Here is a 23,484-nt window from a genome sequence, read left to right on the forward strand (position 1 = left end):
GGCTGTGAATGCTAATTTGGATCTGCTTTAGCAATTAAGAACTGTAGTTTGAGCTGGACACATTTTCTTTGAGCAATTCTTTATTATAAATGTGTGAATGCAACACCTATGAGCTCTGCTAATGAAGTTACTATCAAGTTTAATAGACGAGGTTAGTAATTACACACAACATATTTGTAGAAAAACTTCAGGAAACAAGTTTTGCTGTAAAATCCTGTGCAATAGTTTGGCTGCTTTTTCAAAGTGGTAGACAAGAATGTTAGGACAGATTAATAAAATCACCACTTTCTAGACATTAAATGTAAACATTTGCATACATTGTTTATTGCTATAAAATTTCTGAAGTTCAGTAAACAAAGTTTTAAATGTTTCATGTTTAGACATTGCACTGAAAATGTGCTCAACTGTGGAAACAACAATCTCCTAATTTTTCATTGATAATATGAAAAATTAATTACACTGGAAGGAAATGGTAAGACAGAATTGCAACTTTTCTTCAAAAGGCAAGGTGCTTCACACCTTGAGTAAACAGAAATGCATAAGGATGTTTGAACAGTGTAAAACTTAGTTTTGAAGTTAATGGTGAAAAAAAATGCAAACTTGGATAAATATTTACAAAAAATGTATTTGTTCAAGCTACAGTGATGGTAAACAAGTGGGGAAAAAAGGCCTTTTGTGATTAAGTTTCTCAGTTTTCATCTATTATTATAATGTACATGATATGATCATGGGTTATCTTTCAAGGCTCAATTAAAGCAATTATAGTCCTATTGAAAGCCTGCTGAAATAAATGCAAAGGTGTCTTTGATTTCAGTTGACTTTGATTTGAAGCCTTATTGTCTAGTTGTGATTAAAGTCTTCAGTTTTAAAAATCTTCTTATGATAGAATTTTCAGAATTCAATTCCTTGCCCTTCCTCTGATTATTTTTCATTATTATTGATTTAGTCAGTATTATATCTTCATTTCTTCCATTTTCAGTTTTTCAGTGTTTGATAAAGATCTGTTCATTTACATTTTTTCTATCTACCAAAATATCAGTTTCAGGAAAAGCAAGGAATCTTTATCTCTCTCCTCCAGCCTGGATTCTTCATGTTGCTGAGAAGCACTTGAGAAGCCCCTGAGCTTTTTTAAGGAGAATTTCTCCAGAACAGGCACTGCAAAAAGTTGCACACACCCAAGACTCCAGAGCAAAGATTGTGTAGTTGGGATAGAAGGTGAGACATTCTAGAGTGGAAAAAGGCAAGGGCAGTTCGCAGCTCTGCTGAGATCTGGAAGTGCTTGCTGCAGGCAGCTGGGAGCCCAGAATTGAAACCTGATAAACTGCTTATCACCCATAACCTGTTGCTTTAAGAGGAGGCCTGTGAGATTAGAAAAAAAACCTTTACTCTGCTCCTTGACACCTGTGCCAGTTTGACAATGAAGTAAGAAGGTCAGAATATATGATTGCAAATAGTGTCGTGCAGCCTAGAAGTGTATAAGATTTCTGCCTGAATTAGTAGCATATTATCTCTATCAAAGATGATTTAATGACCAAATTTTAGTTTCCGTGTGAGAATTTGGTCACTGGACCAATCCTAGAGCAGCATGGTGATGTAACTGTCTTTTTTGTGAGTATGTTTTCTAATGCTCAGGTTGCTCAGATTTATGTCTCTGTATATGACACCATGAACAGAAATAGGGCAAATAAGGCTTTATTGTTTTAGAATGCAATACTCCTTTCTTTGAACATCATGGGAACAGTTCCCATCATCTAAATGCAGAAGTAGAAGAAAAAACATTAACACTTCATCTTTTTTTTTTAAGTGGTGGTCGCTTTACAATTCTAAAGTTTTTTCAGTTTACTAAAGATAAGGATAAAGGCAATTTTCAAAACAGAATATATTTTGGGGCGGAGTGGCCATAAGGCTGTTTTATATATCAGTTGATGTGGCAAGGGGCAGTCTTCCCTTCCCCCAGCTACTTGTTCCATCCCACTACCTTATGTTGACTTTGCAGTGAGCAAGGTCAGCTCACATCTGGCCAAAAACTTCTTAAGGTGGAGGAGATGAGCAAAGGGAGAGTGTTCAGCATTGCCAGCCTAAAACTGTTTTCACTTTTTCAGTTGAAGTGCAAAAGAGTGAACACAATGGGTGGCCCAGACAGAGATGGAGGGCAGAACCAGGACATCTGCCCATAGTTGGTTTGGCTTATGCTATTCTTGGAGCCTCGCCTGCTCATCTCTGCAAAGTGCTTGCTCACTCTCATTATAAAGGGCAATGGGACTTGAGTCTCCTCTCACTTGTGCTACTTTAAGTTAATAGCTGTGGGGGAGGATGCCATTTCTTGGCTACATCTTGACTAATACTTTTGCATGCCTCTCACTTAACCTTCACTGATTGCTTTGTAAAGACACCATCTCTAATTTCCAAACTGGATCCAATGAGTTGGAAAATACTATTCTGTTTTTGTATCACTTGATTTGTGCTTGGTTTGAATGGCTCTACAAGAAGCAATGCACTGGAAGGGAAAGCCCACTACTGGTCTTGTATTGTGTATAATCTGCATAAAGTTGAATAAAACTTTTGTAAGGCACTAGCATAAGTCACAGTGGGGGTGGTGGAACAAACCAAAAAACACCGAAAAACTCTAGCATATACAGACCCTCAAGCATATTTATGTGTAGGGAGAGATGGTGAGTATTTTGAACTGATGAAGTGTTCCTTGTGTAAACTTGGGAAGTAAATGCCACTGTTTAGTCTGCTTCTGCTTTCTTATGTTTTGAAGTCACTGTTGCAAACATCAGATGTCCCTGTCTTCTATACTGTATATTATGTTGTAGTAGTCAAAGCGATCCTTTTAAAGCTACATTTCTAGTTATTTTTTAAAAACAAATCTGACTGTAAAATGGTGTGTCATTTAGAAAAATCAGTAAAATGCTTTGATGGAGGGAGTAGCTTCTGGAGACTCATATAGCAAATGTTGTGATTGATTGTCCTTGGGGGTAATAGGAGCAGTTTGGATTATTAATGTGGCAAATAACAAACTTCAGAGTATTCTCTCTTTCTTCTGAGATATTACATGGAGATTTGAAGGGTACATGAAATTTAGTCCTTCTTTTGCAGTGGGAAATGGCAAAATGTGCCAAAATGATCCATGAAGCAAATAAAATAAAGCTCTTAAATGAAAACTTTAGCTTATACTATTTGCAGGGCAAGTCAGTTACTTGAGCACAGTTAGTAGCAATAAATTAGTTTAAAATGCATTACAGATGGGACCGGCATGTTTTTGCTCTTCAGCTTCTTGGACTGGATTTGTGCCTGAAGACTTATGGTGACATTTTTCAAGAACTGAGTTATAATGATTTTTGGCTAGAAGTATTTTTCTATTTTAAAAAGTACTTTAACTGTCTTAATACCATACCTTTGTTATGCTGTTATCAGATCCAGGAGAGGAGAAAAATACAAAACTGTATCAGCAGCTAGTTTGGCAGTATAGATTGGAGTAGTAGAGCTTTTTGATACTCCTTTATCAAAATACTTACAAGGATGCAATTGTAATGGCATAAAAGGGCTTTGACAAGCACAGAATACTTTGACTTAACTGTGATAGGTTGTGTCTTTAAGAGCACATTTTATGATACTGTAAACATCACCTAAATTAGAATGATTTTGTACGTATCATGGGTCTTACTAACCAAAATAAAGCCTGAGATACACTCAAGAAGCGTAGATTTTCTAACATGTATGAAGTCTGTCTTTGCCTACAGGGATGCCCCTTTTCTGGAAAGAGTCTTATGTCTAAGGTATCTTTCTTGGTCATCTTCAGGCCTGGAAAGGATTTTAGTAGTTACACTGAACAAGTGCAACTGTATGAAAGGACTGAGGAAGAAGTAAGTAAATCAACTGTAATGGCCACAATATAGAAGAATGTAATTTTCAAGCTACTTTTTAATATCTGAAGGAAAATTGTATTCATAGAAGAAAAGACTGAAAAAGGCATAATTTGAAATTAGTTTCTTAAAGATGCAGGTACAGATTAGTCTAAGAGGTTAAAATTAAAAAGAGAGATGTATTTGGATAATGAGCTGTGGCAGCTGTTGTTGCTGTTGCCTTTTTTAAGAATATGAATGGAAAGATTGTTTATGTAAGTGGCTTGGCCTAAATGTTGTTCCAGAATTTGTGCCAAATACATAAATTATTCTTAAGATACTTTGGGCCAAATTTAGTCTACTTGGTTGCCTGGGTGGCTCCTATTGATTTTAATGAACATTGCATGTGTTAATTCAAGCATAAAATTGGCCCTATGATACTGAGTCACTGAGGTTAAACCATAAACCATGTTGTTTCTGTATGAATGTGTAAGCAAATCTTGAAGAATATATTTGTCAGATGCATGCAAACTTTTATGGCCATTCCATTAGGCAATTGTAAAATGCAGGAGAGCGGTATATTTCTTCACAGTCAGACATTATTAAGATGTTTTTAATAGTCAAATCCTGAAATATTCTTCATTCTGTCGTGTATAACAAACACTATTAAAAAAACTTTGCACTGTTCCCAAAAAAGGGTAGTTTTTGTGATTTGATTTGTAACAATTGGCATTTACAATAAAAAATATATGTCTATTTTATATTACAAGTATTCTGTAAACAGTTTCAGTATACTAACAATTTTGCTTCTGGGCAGTGGCAATTTTACATGGTGGTAGAAACATTTTATCTAACTGTCTTGTGGAGGTTAGGGAAAAGAGAGAATTGGTTTTTTATTATATGGCATCAATTGATGCATTTGTTCAGACAAATACAGGATGGTTACCCTAAGGTGCTTACATATTAATCTCTAGTCACTTGCCCCAAGAATTACTGTGGAAAATATAAAATGGCTAAGACTATTTGAATAAGCAAAAACTAGTGCCATGGTGGTTTCATACATAGACCTAAACATATTCGAAATGTTACAGCGACTGAAAATTATAAAAATTGAAATTGGGTTGAGGGAGTAAAAATGAATAAAATCATGTAACAAATGTGACTGGCAGTGAAACAAACCAGATTATATTTTATGTCTTGTTCTGAAGTCTTTTCATGAATATTTTTCTATCTACTTTTATGACTGTTTTTACATTTAAGAAATAGAATACAGCCACAAGATTATAAATGTCTATCTGAAATACTTGTTACAGAAGTATTCTGTTTCCAGGAATATTCTGAAATATTACAGATATTGGGTAAGAATTGGTTACTCAATCCAATAATCCCACCATGCTAATCAAATTAACAATACTTTGACCAGTGGTGGGATTTAACTTGAGATTCAGACACCTGAATTTTGGATTCTATACAATTTATACATGATGGAGGTACCCAGGCTCCCTCTGTTGTCAGTAGGGATCAAATTAGTACAGTCAGTAACCTCCAGAGAGCTACTTATCTCACCCTGTAGGAGACACCTGTGTTTGGTCCACTGAGCGGTTCTCCACATGCCATTGACTGTATTGATGAGATCTCCATCAGCTAATGGGAAGCTGAGTCCCTGTCTCACATGTAGACATGCAGTTTAGATGTCCAAGGCTGAATCCCACAGAAGGGCTGTATAGTTCATTTACACATGTGCACCTAGTTTCATTTGAGTTTCTGTAGAGTCCTGGAGGCATCCCTGTGGGGCTGGCAGGTGTGACAGAAGAAAAAGGTGTTTGCCTTTCAGGAGTGGCAGCTGAAGCCTAGTGGCCATACTGTGCATTAGAATGGGCAACTGTCTTATTTACTTTCTTTCCTGACTTTTGGTTTCAAAAGGAGAGTTTAACTCTTAAAAGAAAATACCTAAAATGTTTAATCGAAAGAAGTAGCTATATAGAAAACAGAAAACTTGGCAATAGCCTAACTGAATTAAAAGCTGCAGTATTTGATTACACATTAATATACCCTCAAGGATGTACTGCGGTCCTTAGAGATGGCTTCACACAGAAAGCTTTGCACACTATTGTATCCTCATACCCCCCTTTTCTATTTCCCTCATCCAGTGCCATTGTTTTCCTTCTTCCTTTTGCACAAAGTTCTCCAACCTGCCATCTTACCACTACTGCCCAACCTAAGCCCATTTGTATTGAGATAAGTGGTAACAAGTGACATCCAGTTAGAGCTGCAGCAAATCCAGAGCCATCAGTGAAGATTTTTCAGGATTGTCAAATTTTGCAGTTTACAATGACAGTAACTACAGAGCAGCTCACAGGTACATGCTCTCTATACAAAATTGAGCATTCTGGTACTCTTACATGCATTACCATGAGATTTAGGATGCCTCTGAGAAATCCCAGGGAATCAGTTCCTGAGACTGGTGGACACCTGCAATCTGTGCTGATTTAATCTAGAATTATGACTTCTGGTTGTGACCCTTTGGCTATACTTCATTAACTAGTGTGCATTTCCTTGCATGTATTTGCATAAAAAGGCAAGCTATCCATTTCATCTGTCAGCATACAGAGTGCTAGGCAAAGAGCTGCTTTTCAGACAGTTGTTCTTTGGGGACTTAATACCAACATTCCTCCTTAGTCTTAGTCTCTGATTCCTCTGAGAGCTTGCTCAAGAGTCCCATTAAGATGAATGGCAGAAAACTAGATGAGGCATTACATATCCCAGATTTCCACTTCACATTTTTTTCTGCACTACAGCATCACCTTTATCACAATTATATTCCATTTCATAGAATCATAGAATCATTTAGGTAGAAAAGGACCCTTAAGACCATTGAGTTCAACTGTTAAAGATCATTTCATCATCTTAACATCTGCACACTATGATAGGTCACTTTAAGATGACTAGAAGTATATTACTATCAGTCTTTATGTATTGTAGTCCATGACTGGAAGAATCAGTATGTTGTAATAATGTTAGAAATCAGCAGATAATTAATCAAAATGCTCAGCTTCCAAGGTAAAGTTAAAAAAAAAAAAAATCAGCAAGCTACATATTCAGCTACAATCCTAGAAATCTTTAGGAATAATATCTGCTAGCTAAATTTAATATTTAAGAAGAGTTTTGCTTGCCCAGTTAACAGTCTAAGTTTATACATTGAAGTAATGCAGTGATGCCTGTTTGAGCTGCAGAGGTGAACTACCACATTAATGGATGCTGAAAACACAATGTGTTCCCGGGGTGCAGTCTGTGACAGTCTGAACTTGCTTTCCTTTCTGTCCTGGAAGTAGAAATGACCAGTGGTCTGGCCCAGGCTATTGCCAGGGAAAATGTATTCAGCTCGATTCTTCCAGCACAAGGCTGAGGTTTGATTTAACAGTTTATTATGTTCTGTGATAGTTTAATCAGAACTATTTATTTATTAACTGAACTGCCAGTTTGTCCCACTTACCTCTCAACACCATAATGTTAACCTTTATTACTCAGCCTTGGAGGAAAAATGAGATATTAGTTGTTTTTTAGACTCTGGTTTTATGACTGGCTTAAGCTGTTGTAAGTGCAGGCTGTCAATTAAAGAGGTGTTTACAGACTCCTTTCTCCTTCCCTTTTGCTCACGTCCCTGACCCAGACAGCTAGTTTTTATGAGGCTACTGAGTGAGCTGAATGGGGAAGTTAATTTGGCTAAAAACTGGTCAATTTTTCATCTAGGGTGCCTGTTTCAGCACATTTACATCCAAAGGAGTGCTAGTCCCAGTTCAGGACTGCCCCTCTTTTGGTGGCATTATGGATTTAGATTTGCTTATGCCCATCACATAACCATAATCTAAAAAATATAACAATTAGAGATATTACGACGAAATTTATCATGTAAGTGTAGTCTTTCTTGCTCATGTGCAGCATGCATTGAAAAATAATAGTAGGGAAGGCATTTATTTAAGAACCTTCAAAAGAATTTTGGAAACAAGATAACTATTTTAGGTTATATTGTTTGAATTTTCTAAGGTATTTAGACACTTTATTATTTAAATCACAATATTTTCTTTTAAATAATATGTGAAACTATCTAACTTTTAAAGTATTACCTAGCAGTGTTTGTACTATGCGTTGTCACCTAAACTGATAGAATTTTACTCATTTGGGGGTTTCAGTAGACTATGTTAAAATACATTATTATTGTGAAAAGGAATCACATTATCTCTTTTTACAAAAGATTCAATGGATACAATAAAATTTCTAAACATGGGACAGAAAAACATCCTTTGTGTAGTGGGAATATATTTGGAAAAAGGTAAGATAAGTGTAGAACACTTCACAGAGTTTTCTGTTACATTTTGGCTTTTTGTTCCTGTTGTACTTGGGATTAATGGAATTTTAACTTCTGTTTTTATAGAATGAAGCGATATTTCTATTACATATGATCCTGGTACTTTTTAGAAACACCATATTTCTTGGTTGTTATTGCTGATCATCTTCACTGTTTTTTGTGAATTTGTTTACTCTGAAATTAATAAAAATGCGAATTTATTTTATTTAGATCTGGGGTTTTTTCCTTGCTCTTACCTACACAAATTTGTATCATCAGTCTACTTTAGGTCAATAGATTTTCCATTAAAACAACAAGTGTAACTCTGAGTACACTGAAAACTTTCTAGACTTACTATTATTAGGTTGATTGGTCTATCAGTGAGGTGGACAACATATATATTTAAAAATATTTAGGCCAAGCAATAGAATGTGAATTGGTTGCTTTAGAGTAGGGGATGAATATTTTTTCAAGGCAACCTCCTTTTTATTTTTCTGTTCTTTTTCCTCCCCCTTTGCCATAACTGCGTGAAGAGGCATGCACAGATGCCTGCTGCCAGAGTGTGATGCTTAACCTGACCGTCAAACAAGCCTCACAAAGGAGGGCTTTTCAGGTCCCCCAGTGAAACAACCACTGCATTTTATTATGGCGTGAAATTAGAAGTGAAAAGCCCTATGGCTCTTGCTGTTTAGTAATGCGGAATATGTCGTTTCTGACGGTGATGGTAGTGCTGGGAGGGAAATAGAAGCCAGGGAAGAGAAACAAAGTAACGATTTAGACAAAGAGGGCCTCCCTTTTTTTCATCATTTCTGATTGTTAGGTGGTCTATAAAACCATAGTACTGTGGTGGATACAAGCAAAAAGAACATTTAGTTGCGGCTTTTTCATTCAGAAATGTATGTGTGAATTTGCAGGGTGATGCACAAGGAGAGTCATCTGTTATCAGGAGAGTTCACTAGTTTAACTCATTTATAAAACAGCAACAAAAAACTTGACTTTGCTTGGAGAGAGCAGCACTGCTCTGACAGACACTTTAAGTTGCATAGCAAGATGGTGTTTATAACAAGACTGTGTGTGGTTATCTGAAGCTGCCTTGTAACAGATTGGAAGGGGAAGGTGCCAGCTTGAAGAGGCTTTCCCTTGTCTGTTTGAGATTAAAAGAATCATGTTTTCTCAATGAAAATTCTGTGCATATATAAAATGTCAAAATATTTATGCTCACTTTTACTTTAAACGTATTATGTAATCACTAAAGCAAATAGTCAACTATTAAGAAATGACAAGTTTATGAGAGGGACATTTTAGAATGTAAGATGGGCTTCTTTTCATAGAATCGTAGAATCATTCCGGTTGGAAAAGACCTTTAAGATCATCGAGTCCAACTGTAAAGTTATCTGTCAGCTGATCACTATCGCTGCTGCTGGAAAGAAATTGTGAAAGCTCATCCACGGTTCTAATACCTGGAAGGGAAAGGCTGTTACATTTTGCAGACCCATATTGTTAGCTGTAAATATATTGCTGTTATTTTTACTAGATTACCTTCTTTGGACCCTATCTGCATGAAAAGGGTGACAGGAAACAGCAATCTAGAAACAGTAAGGATGTAGAAGTGGAAAGTTTCTGCTGTGTTGCTTACTCTCTAGGTTATAGATGCAATCTTGGAGAAGCTTTAAAAGCAGAAAGAAAGAGTTGGCATGACTAATCCTTGATAGATTGGTGGAACAGATGCAAATGTGACAAATCAGTTTATTGATGAACTGCACTGTGGGACTGCAGCCTGAAGGAAGGAAGTTCAGACAGAGAAGCAAAACTGCTAGTTTTATAATTCAGGTGGTTCATTTCATTATTCATTAATATGATAGCTACACTACCAAAGAATTCCATACATAAGCAATAGCACAGAAAGAAGCAGGAAGGCACTAAGCAATTAAAGCTATAATCACTATCAGAGGAGAGCTTCTTAACCTTTTCAGACTGTATCACTCTTCATTTGATTTAAAATAATTTATGCACTTTGCCACAGTATATATATCTTGTGTGCACACTAGTGCTCCAGGCTTGACTTGCTGTTTCTTAGCATGTTGCCAATGCTACACCTTATATCTTGACAGGTGAAACCTCAGAATGTGGAGATTTAGAATAAGGGCTAGGAAGAATTTTGAAAAAAAGAGAACTAATTGGCACTTGATGCAGCACATAAAAGCAAGCCAACAGAAGAATAGGAAAATTATCTTTGAGGGAACAGTTTGAATCGGGATACTTGGAACAACAATTTTAATGCCAGAGTAGGTTGGTAGAGCAAACAAAGGTGTGAAAAAATGAGAGCATGAAAAATAATATTATCTCTGTAACAAAGAAGTGGTGGTGGAATAGCTACTGCACTGAGATATAGCCCAAATATTTGTACTTCTTATAAGCATTTCAGAAAAACTTTAGGAGGATCAGAAAGTGCTGATAGGATATGCCCCTTCAAGGTGAGAGTTCACATTTAAGGCTCTCCTCTAGAGAACTCCTCATTGCTTATACAGGAGAGAGAAAGCTCCATCAAATACTTTGTTTAGGGGATTCATCTTGAATGTAGGAGGTTTAAGTTCAATTCTGTGTTTCAAATTAAGCAAAATAAGAACTCAAAGTTGTTTTTTTGGTGGCTGTGTTAAGCTCTAGGCTATGAGGCAGGGAAAGGGAAGAAACTACGTGTCTCAGTTTCATCTGCTGGTACAAAACCTTGTAAACAAACTTTGAAAAGAACTGGTAGAAATGAACTAATGTTTGGGAGCCAATTTTCTGTTGACATCGATGGCCATGATTTTGATTTGGTAACAAAGAATAGAAACATGAAAAGCGTCCTAGGATTGTTCTTCTGTCCTTTCAAACAAACACTTCTGCTGACAAAGTTTGACATGCCAGACAACTAAGCCATACAGATAGATATCCAGCTGTCAGTGTTGAAAGTTATTTTCACTCTAAAAGGGTTAGAGTTGAAACTGCTGCATTTCTGCAACACTGTGATGATATGACTACTATTTTTTTTTTTTTTTAGTAGTGATCTAAATTTAAATTTCCAAGTATTTTATGTCAAAACAGTTCATTTTCAACACCTTCAGTGATTGTCACTTTCAGTGCATGTACAACTTTTCTGGTAGCTTTCACTTTCTGTTTAATACGGGGAATTTACAGCAAGTACTACATGGACTTCCAGAAAATTTGACCTGAAGTCCTTGACAGGGGTCTTGGTCTTTCTGGTGCTCTAATGCAGATGTTGGAGCATGTGGAGATTCAAATGGTGGATTTTCAGAGATCAGTGCAGTCAGAACAGCTTTTTTGTCAAATTTTTTGAAACAGAGCCTCCATTTTAGGAACAAAGCCTGTAATACTATTCTGTATGTGCAGAGGTCTGGACAGACTTAACTGATACACTGTTACTAGCCCTTTGCCTATCTCTATTCAGGAGATACTGATACTGACTCTTAAGTCATAAGGCTTCCTTTATTTGCTTAGGGTATTGAAGGCATTCAGTAACTCAAATTGCTAACACTTAAAATTGTGGTATTGGCATCCCTGATGTTATCTACTGAAATGAACTGGACAATTAAGAAAGAGAAATTATTTTTGCAAGCTCATGTTTTTGTTAGATATCCAACCATTGCACTTCTGAAAATTTTCTTTACCGTAAGTCCTGATTTGATAGTAGCAAGTTTGCATAACTGTGGAGAGCAGTAATATGTGCCCATGTGTGTGCTTTTAGTCCCTCCACACCCAAGTAAAATAAATACACATCGAAGGCAACTATTTGCTATAGCAGTTTAAACTATGCTACCAGTAAAGTTTCCCAGAAATGTTCCATTCTGCTCTGAAATAACCATTTAAATGGCCAGATCACTCTCCAAAGTGCTGGTAACAGAAAGAACACAGTTACACCTGAAACTGCAGTAGTTTGCTTCAGCAACTCTATGTCTAAGCCTTGTAAGAGGTTGTGTAAACAGAGCTGAAATTGAGGGTTTGTCCACCTCTCTGCTTAAGTAGCAAAATAGAGCTTCAAAGAAAATGTCAGTATGCTGTCCTTCTCTTACTTATTTGGATATTATTTTGAATAATTTTTTTCTGTGTCCTTCAGAATTTGTAATTGGAAGATACTGTAGCTATGTTCTGCATGATTTGGAGAAGTGAAGATTTTAGTGGTCTGCTATGAGATGCTGACAATCCCATCTGCAGAAACAATTTACATTTATTGAGAATACACTGCTTGGATGCAAAACCAAAAGTAAAATTGTTTAGTGCTGGTTTTGAAATGTAATTTTAGAAAGTATTTCAGTATTAACACCATCTTTAGGTGAATAAGGGTTGTTCATATCTTTCAAGACTTCAGTTCAATGTGCCAGATAGGGAAGGTCTCACTTTGTAGGTTTATATTTAGCATATATTTGGAAGATATAATTTACCATCTTTTTCCTAAAATATAAAAACAGTGAGGAAAATAGAAAGAATCCAATTCCTGGAAAATTATCTAAAGCAAGTGATGTGTTGTAAGTTCCATATTGCAGGTTGTATACATCATCCTACTTAGATAAGAATTGTTAAAAATAAATCTTAGTTGTTTATGTAATGATATGTTTTAAATCTCCATTATACAGATTTTGCTAGCCTTTTTATAAAGGATATACCAAATTCTGCCAGGAAATATGGCTCTCATTCCTGTTGACTAAGACCACTGCTGGATGGTTTATATTTCCTCTTACTTTCTGATGTTAGAACTCAACACAAAATGCTGTATTCTCATAATTTAACCCTTAGTACTTTAATGCTAAGTTGCTCTGCATGAGGTCACATGTGAATTAATCAGAAAAGTCTGTTAGGGTTTTAGCCTCAGATTAATCCCAACCACTGCAGGTACACCCTCGTGTGATGTGATATACTGTGATGGTGGCCATGTGGTTGCGGTTCCCTATCCCTATCTGTCCCTGCTTGCTCTTGTCAGACTCTGGAGGTTTGTGCTGCACTGTTTTACATTACAGTTGAAGAGGATTCAGAACAGTTAAGGTAGTGTGCTGGTTTTGACTGGGGTGGAGTTAATTTTCTTTATAGTAGCTAGTATGGGGCTATTTTTCATATTTGTGCTGATAACACAGGTTTGTTTTAGTTACTGCTGAGCAGTGCTTACACAGCGTCAAGGCCTTTTCTGCTTCGCACCCCACCCCAGCAGCGAGGAGGCTGGGGGTGCACAAGGATATGGGAAGGGACACAGCTGGGACAGCTGATCCCAACTGACCAAAGGGATGCCCCATACCATATGGCATCATGCTCAGCATATAAAGCTGGGGGAAGAAGAGGGGGGGTGGGGGGGGACATTTGAAGTCATGGCGTTTGTCTTCCCAAGTCACTGCTATGTGTGATGGAGCCCAGCTTTCCTGGAGATGGCTGAACACCTGCCTGCTGATGGGAAGAGGTGAATGAATTCCCTGTTTTGCTTTGCTTGCGTGCGTGACTTTTGCTTTGCCTATTAAACTGTCTTTATCTCAACCCACGAGTTTTCTCACTTTTGTGATTCTCTCCTCCATCCTACTGAGGGGGAAGTGAGCGAGTGGCTGGGTGGGGCTTAGGTGCTGGCTGGGTTTAAACCATGACGGGTAGCTGTAACTACATGTCCAATAGAGGCACCATTCCCTTAGTTTCAGTGCCAGCCCCAGGTATTTTGTTGTTAGTTTTTTCTGAGTTACTTTTTCTTGACTTCTGAAAAATATGAAGCAGTTATCTGTCCTAAAACGTAAGGATGAACTGTCTGAATGTTGAGTACAAATGAAAGATTTTTCTTTTTCTTTGTGTATATATATATACACATACTTTTATTAATTAGAATAAATTAGTACTTGCAGATGATAACAAATTCCACATTAGTAACTTGTTCCTTGTCATCTACCCTATTACAGTACATGCCAGGATGTTATCAGTATAGAACAAGAAAAAATACATTTCAAGAAGGACTAAGAGTGTTCCTTAAAGGGATTTTAAAGACCCAGGTCACTCTAACCAAGTAGCACATTCTTTAGTGACCATTTAAAATCTAAGACCTGGCTTTCATTCAAAACCAGCTCTACAATTAGCAATACTTTCAGACAGTATCAGCTGGGTTCCCAGTGTACATGATAATGTCACAGAATAACCCCAACTGTAACTAATTTAATTAAGACTTGATCCTCGAATACAAAATCACTCCTTTTCACCAGATCATGATGCTCACTGACCTACAGGAGAGAAAACAAGGCAATACAGACAAGGAACCTTTCTCTATCATTTAACCCATTTGTTTATTTAGTTACAAGGGAAATTTATTTCTAGTGTAATTCTCATGAGAATCTCTTTTAACACGAACAGAGGAGTAACTCCAGGTAGCCACATGAAACTGCTACTTTACATAAAAGAATACGTTTCACAGTTGTTCCTATTAGACTTTCAAAGTTTTAAAGATACTTAAACCTCTCCCTGTCTACATTAAATGTAACTGAATTTTAGGAGATAAAATGTTACACCAAGTTTCTAGAAAGTTTATGACTAGTGCTCTGATGGTTCAGTCTGCTAATGGGGGAAGAGAGGCAAAAGAGGCAGAGAAGCAAGAGACTGACTCGGCTTAAAATGGATGTCACAAAATGCCCAGAGTCTTCTTGAGTGGTACATATCAACCTACAAGCTAATATGACAACTACTGATTCTGCAGTTGAACACTGCTCTGGGCTCGCGGATTTTTTTGGCCTGAGGAACTCACTGATTCATTAGTGCATCTCTACCTCTAATGGTTTGTTTTAAACAATAGATGTGTACAGGGGGTGCCTGACCTAGTAGGGCATATGAGCGCCTGAAATTGATCATACCTGAAGTGCTGCAGTGCCTCATCTTAGGCACTTATCACTGGGAAGGGTGCCCACAAACTTGAGTGCAATACCCTGATACCATGAACCACTCACATGGAGAATTGCTCACATGAAGTCTCCAAATCAATCAAACTATCAAGCATGGGTTTTGGAGAGCATCAAGAATGATCTAGCATGGAAATGAGAAAAGGGTTTTTTTGCATCATGATTCTGGATTCACTTTCCCGCCTCTGTAGCATTCATCACTCTAAGTGCCTGAAATTCTCACTGCATATAGTTCTGTTTACCTTAGCTTTTAATTTTGTAACATACATTATGAAACAGTCACACCTGTGTGTTCTGGGTGGGTAGACAGTCCATACCTGAGTACTTGCTGGTCAAAGATTTAAACTGAAGATTTAAAACCAAATAGACCAGGGATCTTTAAAAGAATGTGTCTTCAATTTCATAACCAAACTCTTCTTTCATTTTAACATGCAGAATTCGGGTAAGCTGCCTTGAACCTATAAAAGGAAAGTACTCATCTTAGAGTTTATGAGGACATGCATTACCATAGGAAGTTGAGAGACAAATGTATAATTAAACTTTTATAAAATTATTTGACAAAAATTATGTACATTCCTGAAGTGGGCAGCCAAAGTCCTTCAAATGTATTAGTTGGTCTCATCCCAGGATGCTTTTCTTATGTTTCATTGCAAATTATTAAAAGAGTTGTGATTCTTACCTACTTTTATGCACAATTAACATTCTATTCTTCTAAATTATTTCTTTATAGGTATAGCTTTTAGAACTACATCATGTCCTCCTAAGTGCAGAAGTACCAAATCAGACTCATGTGACAAGTTGGAGAATCTAATCTGGTCTTTGATTCAAACAGTAATGTAAATATTGATACTTCTTTTTGGCATTAGTAAATGAGATGTATCTTCTAGGAAGAGAATGTTTGAGGATTGTTTTTTGTGTGTGTGGATCTTTTGGGAAAATATAATCCAGAACTAATGGGAGATTTTTTTTTTAATTGATGTACCAAATTTTTTTAAATTATAAATCTTCCTGATGGATCTCCTCGGTTTTATCATGAGAAATAGTTTCAGTAAACACATCCTGCTTCTAATGACTTGTAAAGAAGAAAAGTAGTTGTTCAAACTATTCAAAATTTAGTATGTTCTATGGTGTGATATTGCTAATACCTAATATTGTTCTACCAAACTAGCATGCTGTTAATTAATTTGGACTGGGTAAATATTCAACTGTACATTTACTGTTCTGAAACCAAAAAATTATGTTCTTCATACAGCTCATGGTTCAATTTTTGAGACAGAGAAAGTAACGATTTCTATTCCTATTGATAAACAGCAGATGTAGATAAAAAAAAATCTCAAAATCACTTATTTTTCTCTTGCTTCCTGTTTATGTTTTGCATCATGTTTACTGCCACTGTGCTAAAATTTACAGATTGAAAATAATTTTTTTTCATGGTTCCTTTGGGCACAGTTGCATATTTAAGTGTACTCATCACAAAATTATTCTCTCTAAGAGTGATGAACACTCTGTTCTCCTTTGACTTTGGTTAAATTCCTGACCCCAAGAATGTTCTCTGCTCAGTGCCTGACAGTGAGTACCTGCATTTTTTAGGTACTTGTCTTCATGACATGGCAGGTTCTTAGGAGACTGTACACTGAAAAGTGTTTTTTTCTTTCTCTTTTTAACCAAATTCCATTTAATTAAATACCTTAGGACAGGAAAACACTTAAATATATATTCTAAACATAAATCTTTAATTTCTGACCTTGCTTTTGTGAGCAACTGGAATGGTGAATGATAATGAAAAGAATAATTACATTCCAGCTATAACATTTTGATTCCATTCTTTTTGCAACAGTTTGCATATGACTTGGTTCCACTTCAGTGAGGGGAGAAGCCTTATTAAACAAAAATACTGTGGGTAGACTCTTCTACTCCAAAATAAATGTTTGATATGTTAAATTCAGCTATTTAACTTAAATATAATATTTGAATAAATATACAGGATATGAATAAATATACTGTATTTGAATAAATATTTATTTTAATACTTAAATGATGTTTTGAAATTCATTACACTTTCAAAATTGCTGTGTTGGTGTAACTCTGTCCCATTCAGGTCAAAGGCAACATTTCCTAAGCAAGTGTTGATGGACTATTTTGAAAATCCCTTTACTAACTAAAGTAAATGGCATGCATCATATGCTAATCATATGCTAAGTTGCTTTATTTACAGTTTAAAAAATAGAGAAAAACCTTCTCTAACAGGGCCCTTAACTGCATATTTTTAAAAAATGAAATTAAAGATATAAACCTCAAATATTTCAAAGCAATAGTAATCCTTCTTTCTTGAATGAAACAGTACTTTGCCCTTGTCCCTGATTTTACACAGTCTGAATATTAACAGGTCTATAGTAGTACCTGATACATACTTATACCTATGTGTGTGTGTGTATGTACCCCCCCCCCCCCATCTTTAAAGGATGACAAATGCTGGGGTACTTTCTATTAGCACTCCTTTGGGCTTTTGATGCAATTGTTTAGTACTTAATAACAACTCTGCAGCAGTCTGGATGAGGAAGGCAGGCCTACAACTTGCAGACTTAACGAGAGGAGATGACAAAACAGGTGCTTTAGGAGGATTCAATTTAACAAGGGCAGTGTGATTTACACTCATCATCTGAAGAGTGCCACCAGCCCATAATGACTGGTTCAATGCTGTGTTTCATATCTGTTCCCACCCCATTAGTAGAGCAGCCTTTACAGTGCTGCTGGGGCAGCAGTCAGCAGTGGCTCCAAGGGACCGGTGACATCTGCTGAATGGACTGCTGGCATGCTTCCCATGCCGCTGCTCTCCTGCCTGCTGGTGGTCTGCCATCTACCTACCTAAGCTTAGCTTCTGAGGGTGGGTGGTAACGTCTGCAAGGTATTTTTTATTACATAGAGACAAAACCAGCTACTGCTTGTCCTAGATTCCTTCTTATCCTGGATAGAGGTTTTCAGTATCCTTTTAACAGGCACACACATTTACACTAATCCAGAAAACCTGGACGTGTTTACCTGTTGGATGGGAATAGTTTTCACATGGGTGTTTTAGGTATTTCCTTGAAACTCTTCTTATTGGTGAGAAATGCGGTATACATTCCTTTCAGACATCAAGGCTAAACACACCACCAGTGAAATAACTCCTGTTGGTCTGGGGAGCTTTGGGTCAGGCATTTGCTGTGTTCCATTAAAATTATTAGAAATGTATTATCCAAATTTTAAGATGTGTGCACTTTTTTGTATTCTCTGAAGACTTGGATTTAAGAAAACAGATGTTATTGCCACTAGTTCTGACTGACTTTTTCTTGATTTTAATTTTTTTTATGCATAGAGTGATGCCTGTCAGAAAACTTTCAGCTGCTGTTGATGTAAGGCCTGATTCTGCTTTTTTTATGAGAGAGTTTTCAACTTGATGCTTGTCTTGGCTAGATGGACTAAAAATGGAGGCGATCCATAGTGGAGGGAGAAATGTTTTACTACAGTACTGTGCAGAGCACTGCAAAATGCATGTTTGTTTGTTGGTAGACTCATCCTGATGCACATTCATAGCAAAGCATGCCAAAGATGAGAAAAAACCCACAACCTGTTGCAGATAAAAGATACAGCTCAGAGTGACACATGTAAATGGGATGAGAAAGTTTAACAGAACCAGACAGGCTAAAGTTTATGAGGACAGAGAGTTTACTGGAAAGCTGAGATGTCTGGAAAAAGATGAATTTATGTACACAATAGCCCTTCTTCAGAGCTGACATGTATGTAACACATTGGATCTGGAACACATTTCCCTCTGCACATAAAAAACATCAGGTGAGACTTCACAGGGGAAAAAAAAGTATCTCTCTAACAGATTATTGCCATTCAGAGGATAAAGCTCACCAGACAGGGGGATCTCAAGATCTCAGCTGATTTACAGTTTAAGTCAACAGCTCAAAGGTGAGAGCTGGATCCAAGCTTCCAGCTTTTCCAGCTTCCCACTTTAGGGGAACCTCATAACAGAGTAGCTAGGAGGATAAATGCACAAACCTCTGTTTGTAAGTTGCTCTCATCTTTGTTATTGCAAGCTTAACAACTGCTTTTTTAGAAGGACAGTCCCAAACTCTTCTAGTGCAAATTTATTAGCAACACTTCTGTCTGCTAGCAGTTTTTCTCCAACTTAGGGAATCATAAAGCTCCACTAAAGCTAGGCAGTCGGTTTCTACAGTAGCCCATGGTGCTAGGCTAAGCCCAGTGCTCTGAGGACTCCTCATACAGCAGGAGTAGGAAGATTTTTTTTGTTTATGTGTAGGTAAGAGTGAGTACTCTAGTCAGAGCCTATAAGGCTTATGATGGAGGCCTTATGGCTTGCTACATCATCTGCTTTCCTTGGAGTATTCTGAGAGCAGTCATATTGCAGGATACTGCTCAGTCCTGGTTTGGTTTTGTCCATCTTTCCTTTGAAGTGTTTGAGTTGAGATGCCCATCGTCTCTGCTTGCCCTAATGGCAGGAAATGCTGGGGCTCAACTGAAAGAAACCTGTGCTGTCCTGAGTGATTACTGCAACAGAGTGGCAGCCAGACAAGGCATCAAGTTCTGGAGCCTACTTATGCCTTGAACAAACCCTCTGCAGCATATAGCATCTTGGTATTTTCTTCCAGGAGTACCAACTGTTTTGCTCTAGAGCCTGCAAGGAAGGTGGTCCAGTCAGCATGAACTTGGTCCTAGTTGTTATCTCAAGATTGTGGATGTGCTGGTTTAGATATTCTCTGTGTGGCTGTGCAGCAGTGACGTAAGAATTCAGAGAAGGCAAGAATATAAAAATCCTGACAGCCTTGGGGATCACTGACAAAGTCCCAGTGTGGTCAAACTGTTGCCCATTTTGTCTTTACACCATTTATACTTCTGTAATTTGGGGCTAAAGCCATCAGACTGTTAGGAGAGTTGTAAAATTGGCATGACAGTGGAATTGAGCTCAAAGGTGAGGTAACTATACCACAGGAGGAACAAAACTCTGGAATTAATTAAAATTACTGACTTCAGTGACATTTTATAATGTATCCTTCTAATTACTCTGTATACAACACATTGTGAATTTTGAAGAGCTAGAAATTGAGTCTAAAATACTAAAATATATATAGAGAAAAAGTTTGAGTGGTATTTTTCATTCCTGAAATATGTAACCTCTGTGACTAATGGTTTTATTATATTTTTAAGGTTTTGTTGTTAGTAAGAAAAACACTTAACTTTTAAAACACTATTTTGTTTAGTACATTGATGATACAGGTAGACAGCTGAGATACAGCCTATATGTATTCATGCTTGTTTTTGAATAGCATAACTGTATATGGATCCAATCTAATGCTATGTATAAGATAAGTTATATAAATACTAAATTGCATGTCAAAAGCCTTTCTTTTTGGTGCAGGAAGGAGTAGGTGTTACTAACTCCCAGCAATGCCAGTATTTTCCAAGATCATATTTTTAACAAAGGAAGAGAAAAGGTTTCTGGATGTGAGTCTAAGTTTATGTTTCAACTGCAATAAATGCTCTTAATAGTGTGATTTTTCTTTATGCTATGCTGTGAAGCTTGACTCTGGTTTGCAGAGTTTGAATCTCAACTCTCTGTATAACCTTGCAGTAGAGGTTGAAGGTGAAGAAATGATAATGTGGTACTTGAAATAAAGTGGGTTTGCTAACAGACCAGTGAACATTGTCTGTTTATGCAGGAATAGTGGTTAAACCTCTGCTGAGTTTACTCCATAGCTTGATGAAATAGTTTCTCGCTTGGGAAGGCAGTGTACCCGTCTAATCTTTAGGCTGGTCAGAGAGGAGAAGATTTAACTTTCTGTAGTTTAGAACAGTGCTTTTGACATTGTTTCTGTGATCCAGTGGCACTGTGTTAAATGGTATTAGGACCTAGATTAAAAAAGGCAGAAAATAGGTTGGCATATAAACAAGTGAGGCAATTGCCTTGTACAGTAAGAAATACTGAAAATATTTCTTGTAATCTAACCATGGTTTGGCATGACCCTGCTCTGACACCATGACTCAATGACACAGTCTTATCCTCAGGAGAAGTGGATTTTTAAAGCCTATTATTAACTTCCTATGGGCCAAACAAACAACTGGAGAAGAAATGGGTTGCTTATTTATTTCTCCTCCTGACACTTATCTGCCTCCTGATTCTTCCTAGTGCCTGGAGCCCTGCAAAGAGTCCTGGGACTTGAAGAAAAACCATTGCCAAAGCTTCTGTGAGGTATGTCAGCCCAAGGGCGCTCTTTCTCAGTTTGTTCTAGCTGTCTCTTTCATTTAAATTATTAGCTTCAATTAGCTAACAAACATAGGATTTTTACAGCATTTGCCTTCATTTGAATGGATACATATATAACAATTTAGCCATATTAAGTATGAATTTATTTTTTTTTTTTCTGACTAAATGATTTATCTCAACTTGAAGTTTTAAGACTTGATCCAGCCACCCTTACATAGCTTCTCTCAGAAGGTGTTGTTAAATCCCTCCTGTAAGATACTATTTCTACCACATGTCCTTCTATCTTTTCTGGTCATGTGTAAGAAAGAGTATCTTTGTTTAAAAGACAAAATGTCAGTGTTTGAAAATCCTTGTTGCAGAGTAGCTAGAAAAGATGGTTTTCCTGTATGTGAAAGTCAATCTGATTTCTAAAAGAATATCTCTCCTAGAGTAACTAGATTGTGGACTCCTAGTTCAGAAGACTACTATCAAAATGCATAATTATTCAGGAACAAGTCTTTGCAAAACTGTTTCAGAATGACCTAGTGAATGAGCAAACCTAGATCAGTTAAACTAGTACAAAAAATGAGATGGTTTTATTGGATTTAAAACATGACTGCTGAGTTGGTGGAAGTCAGCTGTTACAGGTCTTGTGTTTTTTAGTACAAAATGGAAATACCATCTCAGTAAAAAGTTGCTTTATTATAATGAAATCAATATAAAGATACAACTTTAGTCAAGTCTATGAAAGTGTATGATTCTGATGATTTTCAGCTTTTCCTATAAAAAAATAGAAGTGACCTTAATTGATATGTTGATCTCACTGATACACTGATTTAACTCCCTCATCACTATGGGCACTCTTTTTCTGGTACAAGAGCATGTCTTATGTTTAAATGATTTTAAACATCATGAAGATGATAATAAAGCTGTAATTTCAGCTAAAAAAAAATTTAGATCCGACTATGTGTAAATAGGGATTACTGGATTACTGATCTATGTAGTCATATTAGAAGACAAATTTTTCTCATGAAGACCAATCCTTTTAAGAGTTTTTTAACGCAGATTAATTGCTGCTTCCTTATATACAAAACTTTAGGGTAGTGGATTAAAGCAGTTTTAGTTGATCTAATTTACGCCATTCTCATATATCACTTCTCACTCAGGCTGTATGTTTCCAGATATGGGTGAAAATATGTATAAAATTGGTTTAAAAGGAAAACATTTGTAGAACACTGTTCTATTGTAGTTAAAAGTAGTGAGCATCCCTCTTTGATTAGTGTTTTGTGGTTGAAGCTAAATTTAGAACTTCAAAGGCCCGTAATGAAGAGCAGCACATTTAGCAGCTAACTGAAAAATGAGCTGTGAAATAGGGTGAGGAGGAGAAGCCTTGAGGACATATTATGCCTCAGGGAGCTATAAAGTTTTTAATTAAGTAGCTGCAAATTTGTGATGGTTTAGGATTTGAAATTAGCTTCACACACAGACAAAAGACCACTTTCCTTTCTCTCAGACTCATGTATGCTCCATAGACATTGTTTGATTGAATTAAAGGAGGCTGTTTTCATTTGAGAGTGTTTTCAATCTTTTTGTATTTTGTAAAAAATTTGGAAGTAACAATTTAGCTTTGTGTTTCTCAAGGTCCCTGCTTGGTATGTTACTTCTTATTTACTGAATGTGTAGTAATGTTAAAGGAACCCTTATGTGTGAAGAAGAAAAGGAGACCATTTACCTGACTCCTTTCTTTCTATAAATTCAGTTTCCTGCTGGTTTGGCTTCTTACTGGGCTAACCGTGGGATGAGGTGTATTCCAATGGGGGGAACAGTAGGAATGCATGTCCAAGGATCACGGGGGTTAGTAGGAGAGTTAAGGACAGCTCATTTTGGCCTTAACACCGAAATTCTTCCTTAAAACCCAGATTCAAAAATTCTGGACTGTTCTGTAGGACAAGATGGGAGAGGTAATGTAGTGGCACATTCTTAGACCACGGTGACTTTGGAGAATAAACTGACACATAGTCTGTGAAACACCTGGACGTCCATAATAGTGAAGTCTTTCTCATTTTGCCAGAAGTATGAGAACAGTAAAAATAAGAAAGTAAAACATTTGAATATGAAAGGAAGTTGCAGAAG

The 23,484-nt window shown here is 36.8% G+C and overlaps 1 protein-coding gene across 2 annotated transcripts in view; it reads left to right on the top strand.

Moving 5' to 3' along the window:
• ANOS1 (anosmin 1) overlaps window positions 1–23,484 on the top strand; it is a 151,738-nt gene that overhangs the window by 64,849 nt on the left and 63,405 nt on the right. For both annotated transcript variants that reach the window (XM_074814874.1, XM_074814875.1), the window contains exon 3: window positions 21,295–21,357. In XM_074814874.1, the coding sequence (XP_074670975.1) occupies window positions 21,295–21,357 (63 nt within the window). The remainder of the gene's footprint in view (window positions 1–21,294; window positions 21,358–23,484) is intronic.

Source organism: Strix aluco, chromosome 2, assembly GCF_031877795.1.
Source record: "Strix aluco isolate bStrAlu1 chromosome 2, bStrAlu1.hap1, whole genome shotgun sequence".
Lineage (NCBI taxonomy): Eukaryota > Metazoa > Chordata > Aves > Strigiformes > Strigidae > Strix > Strix aluco.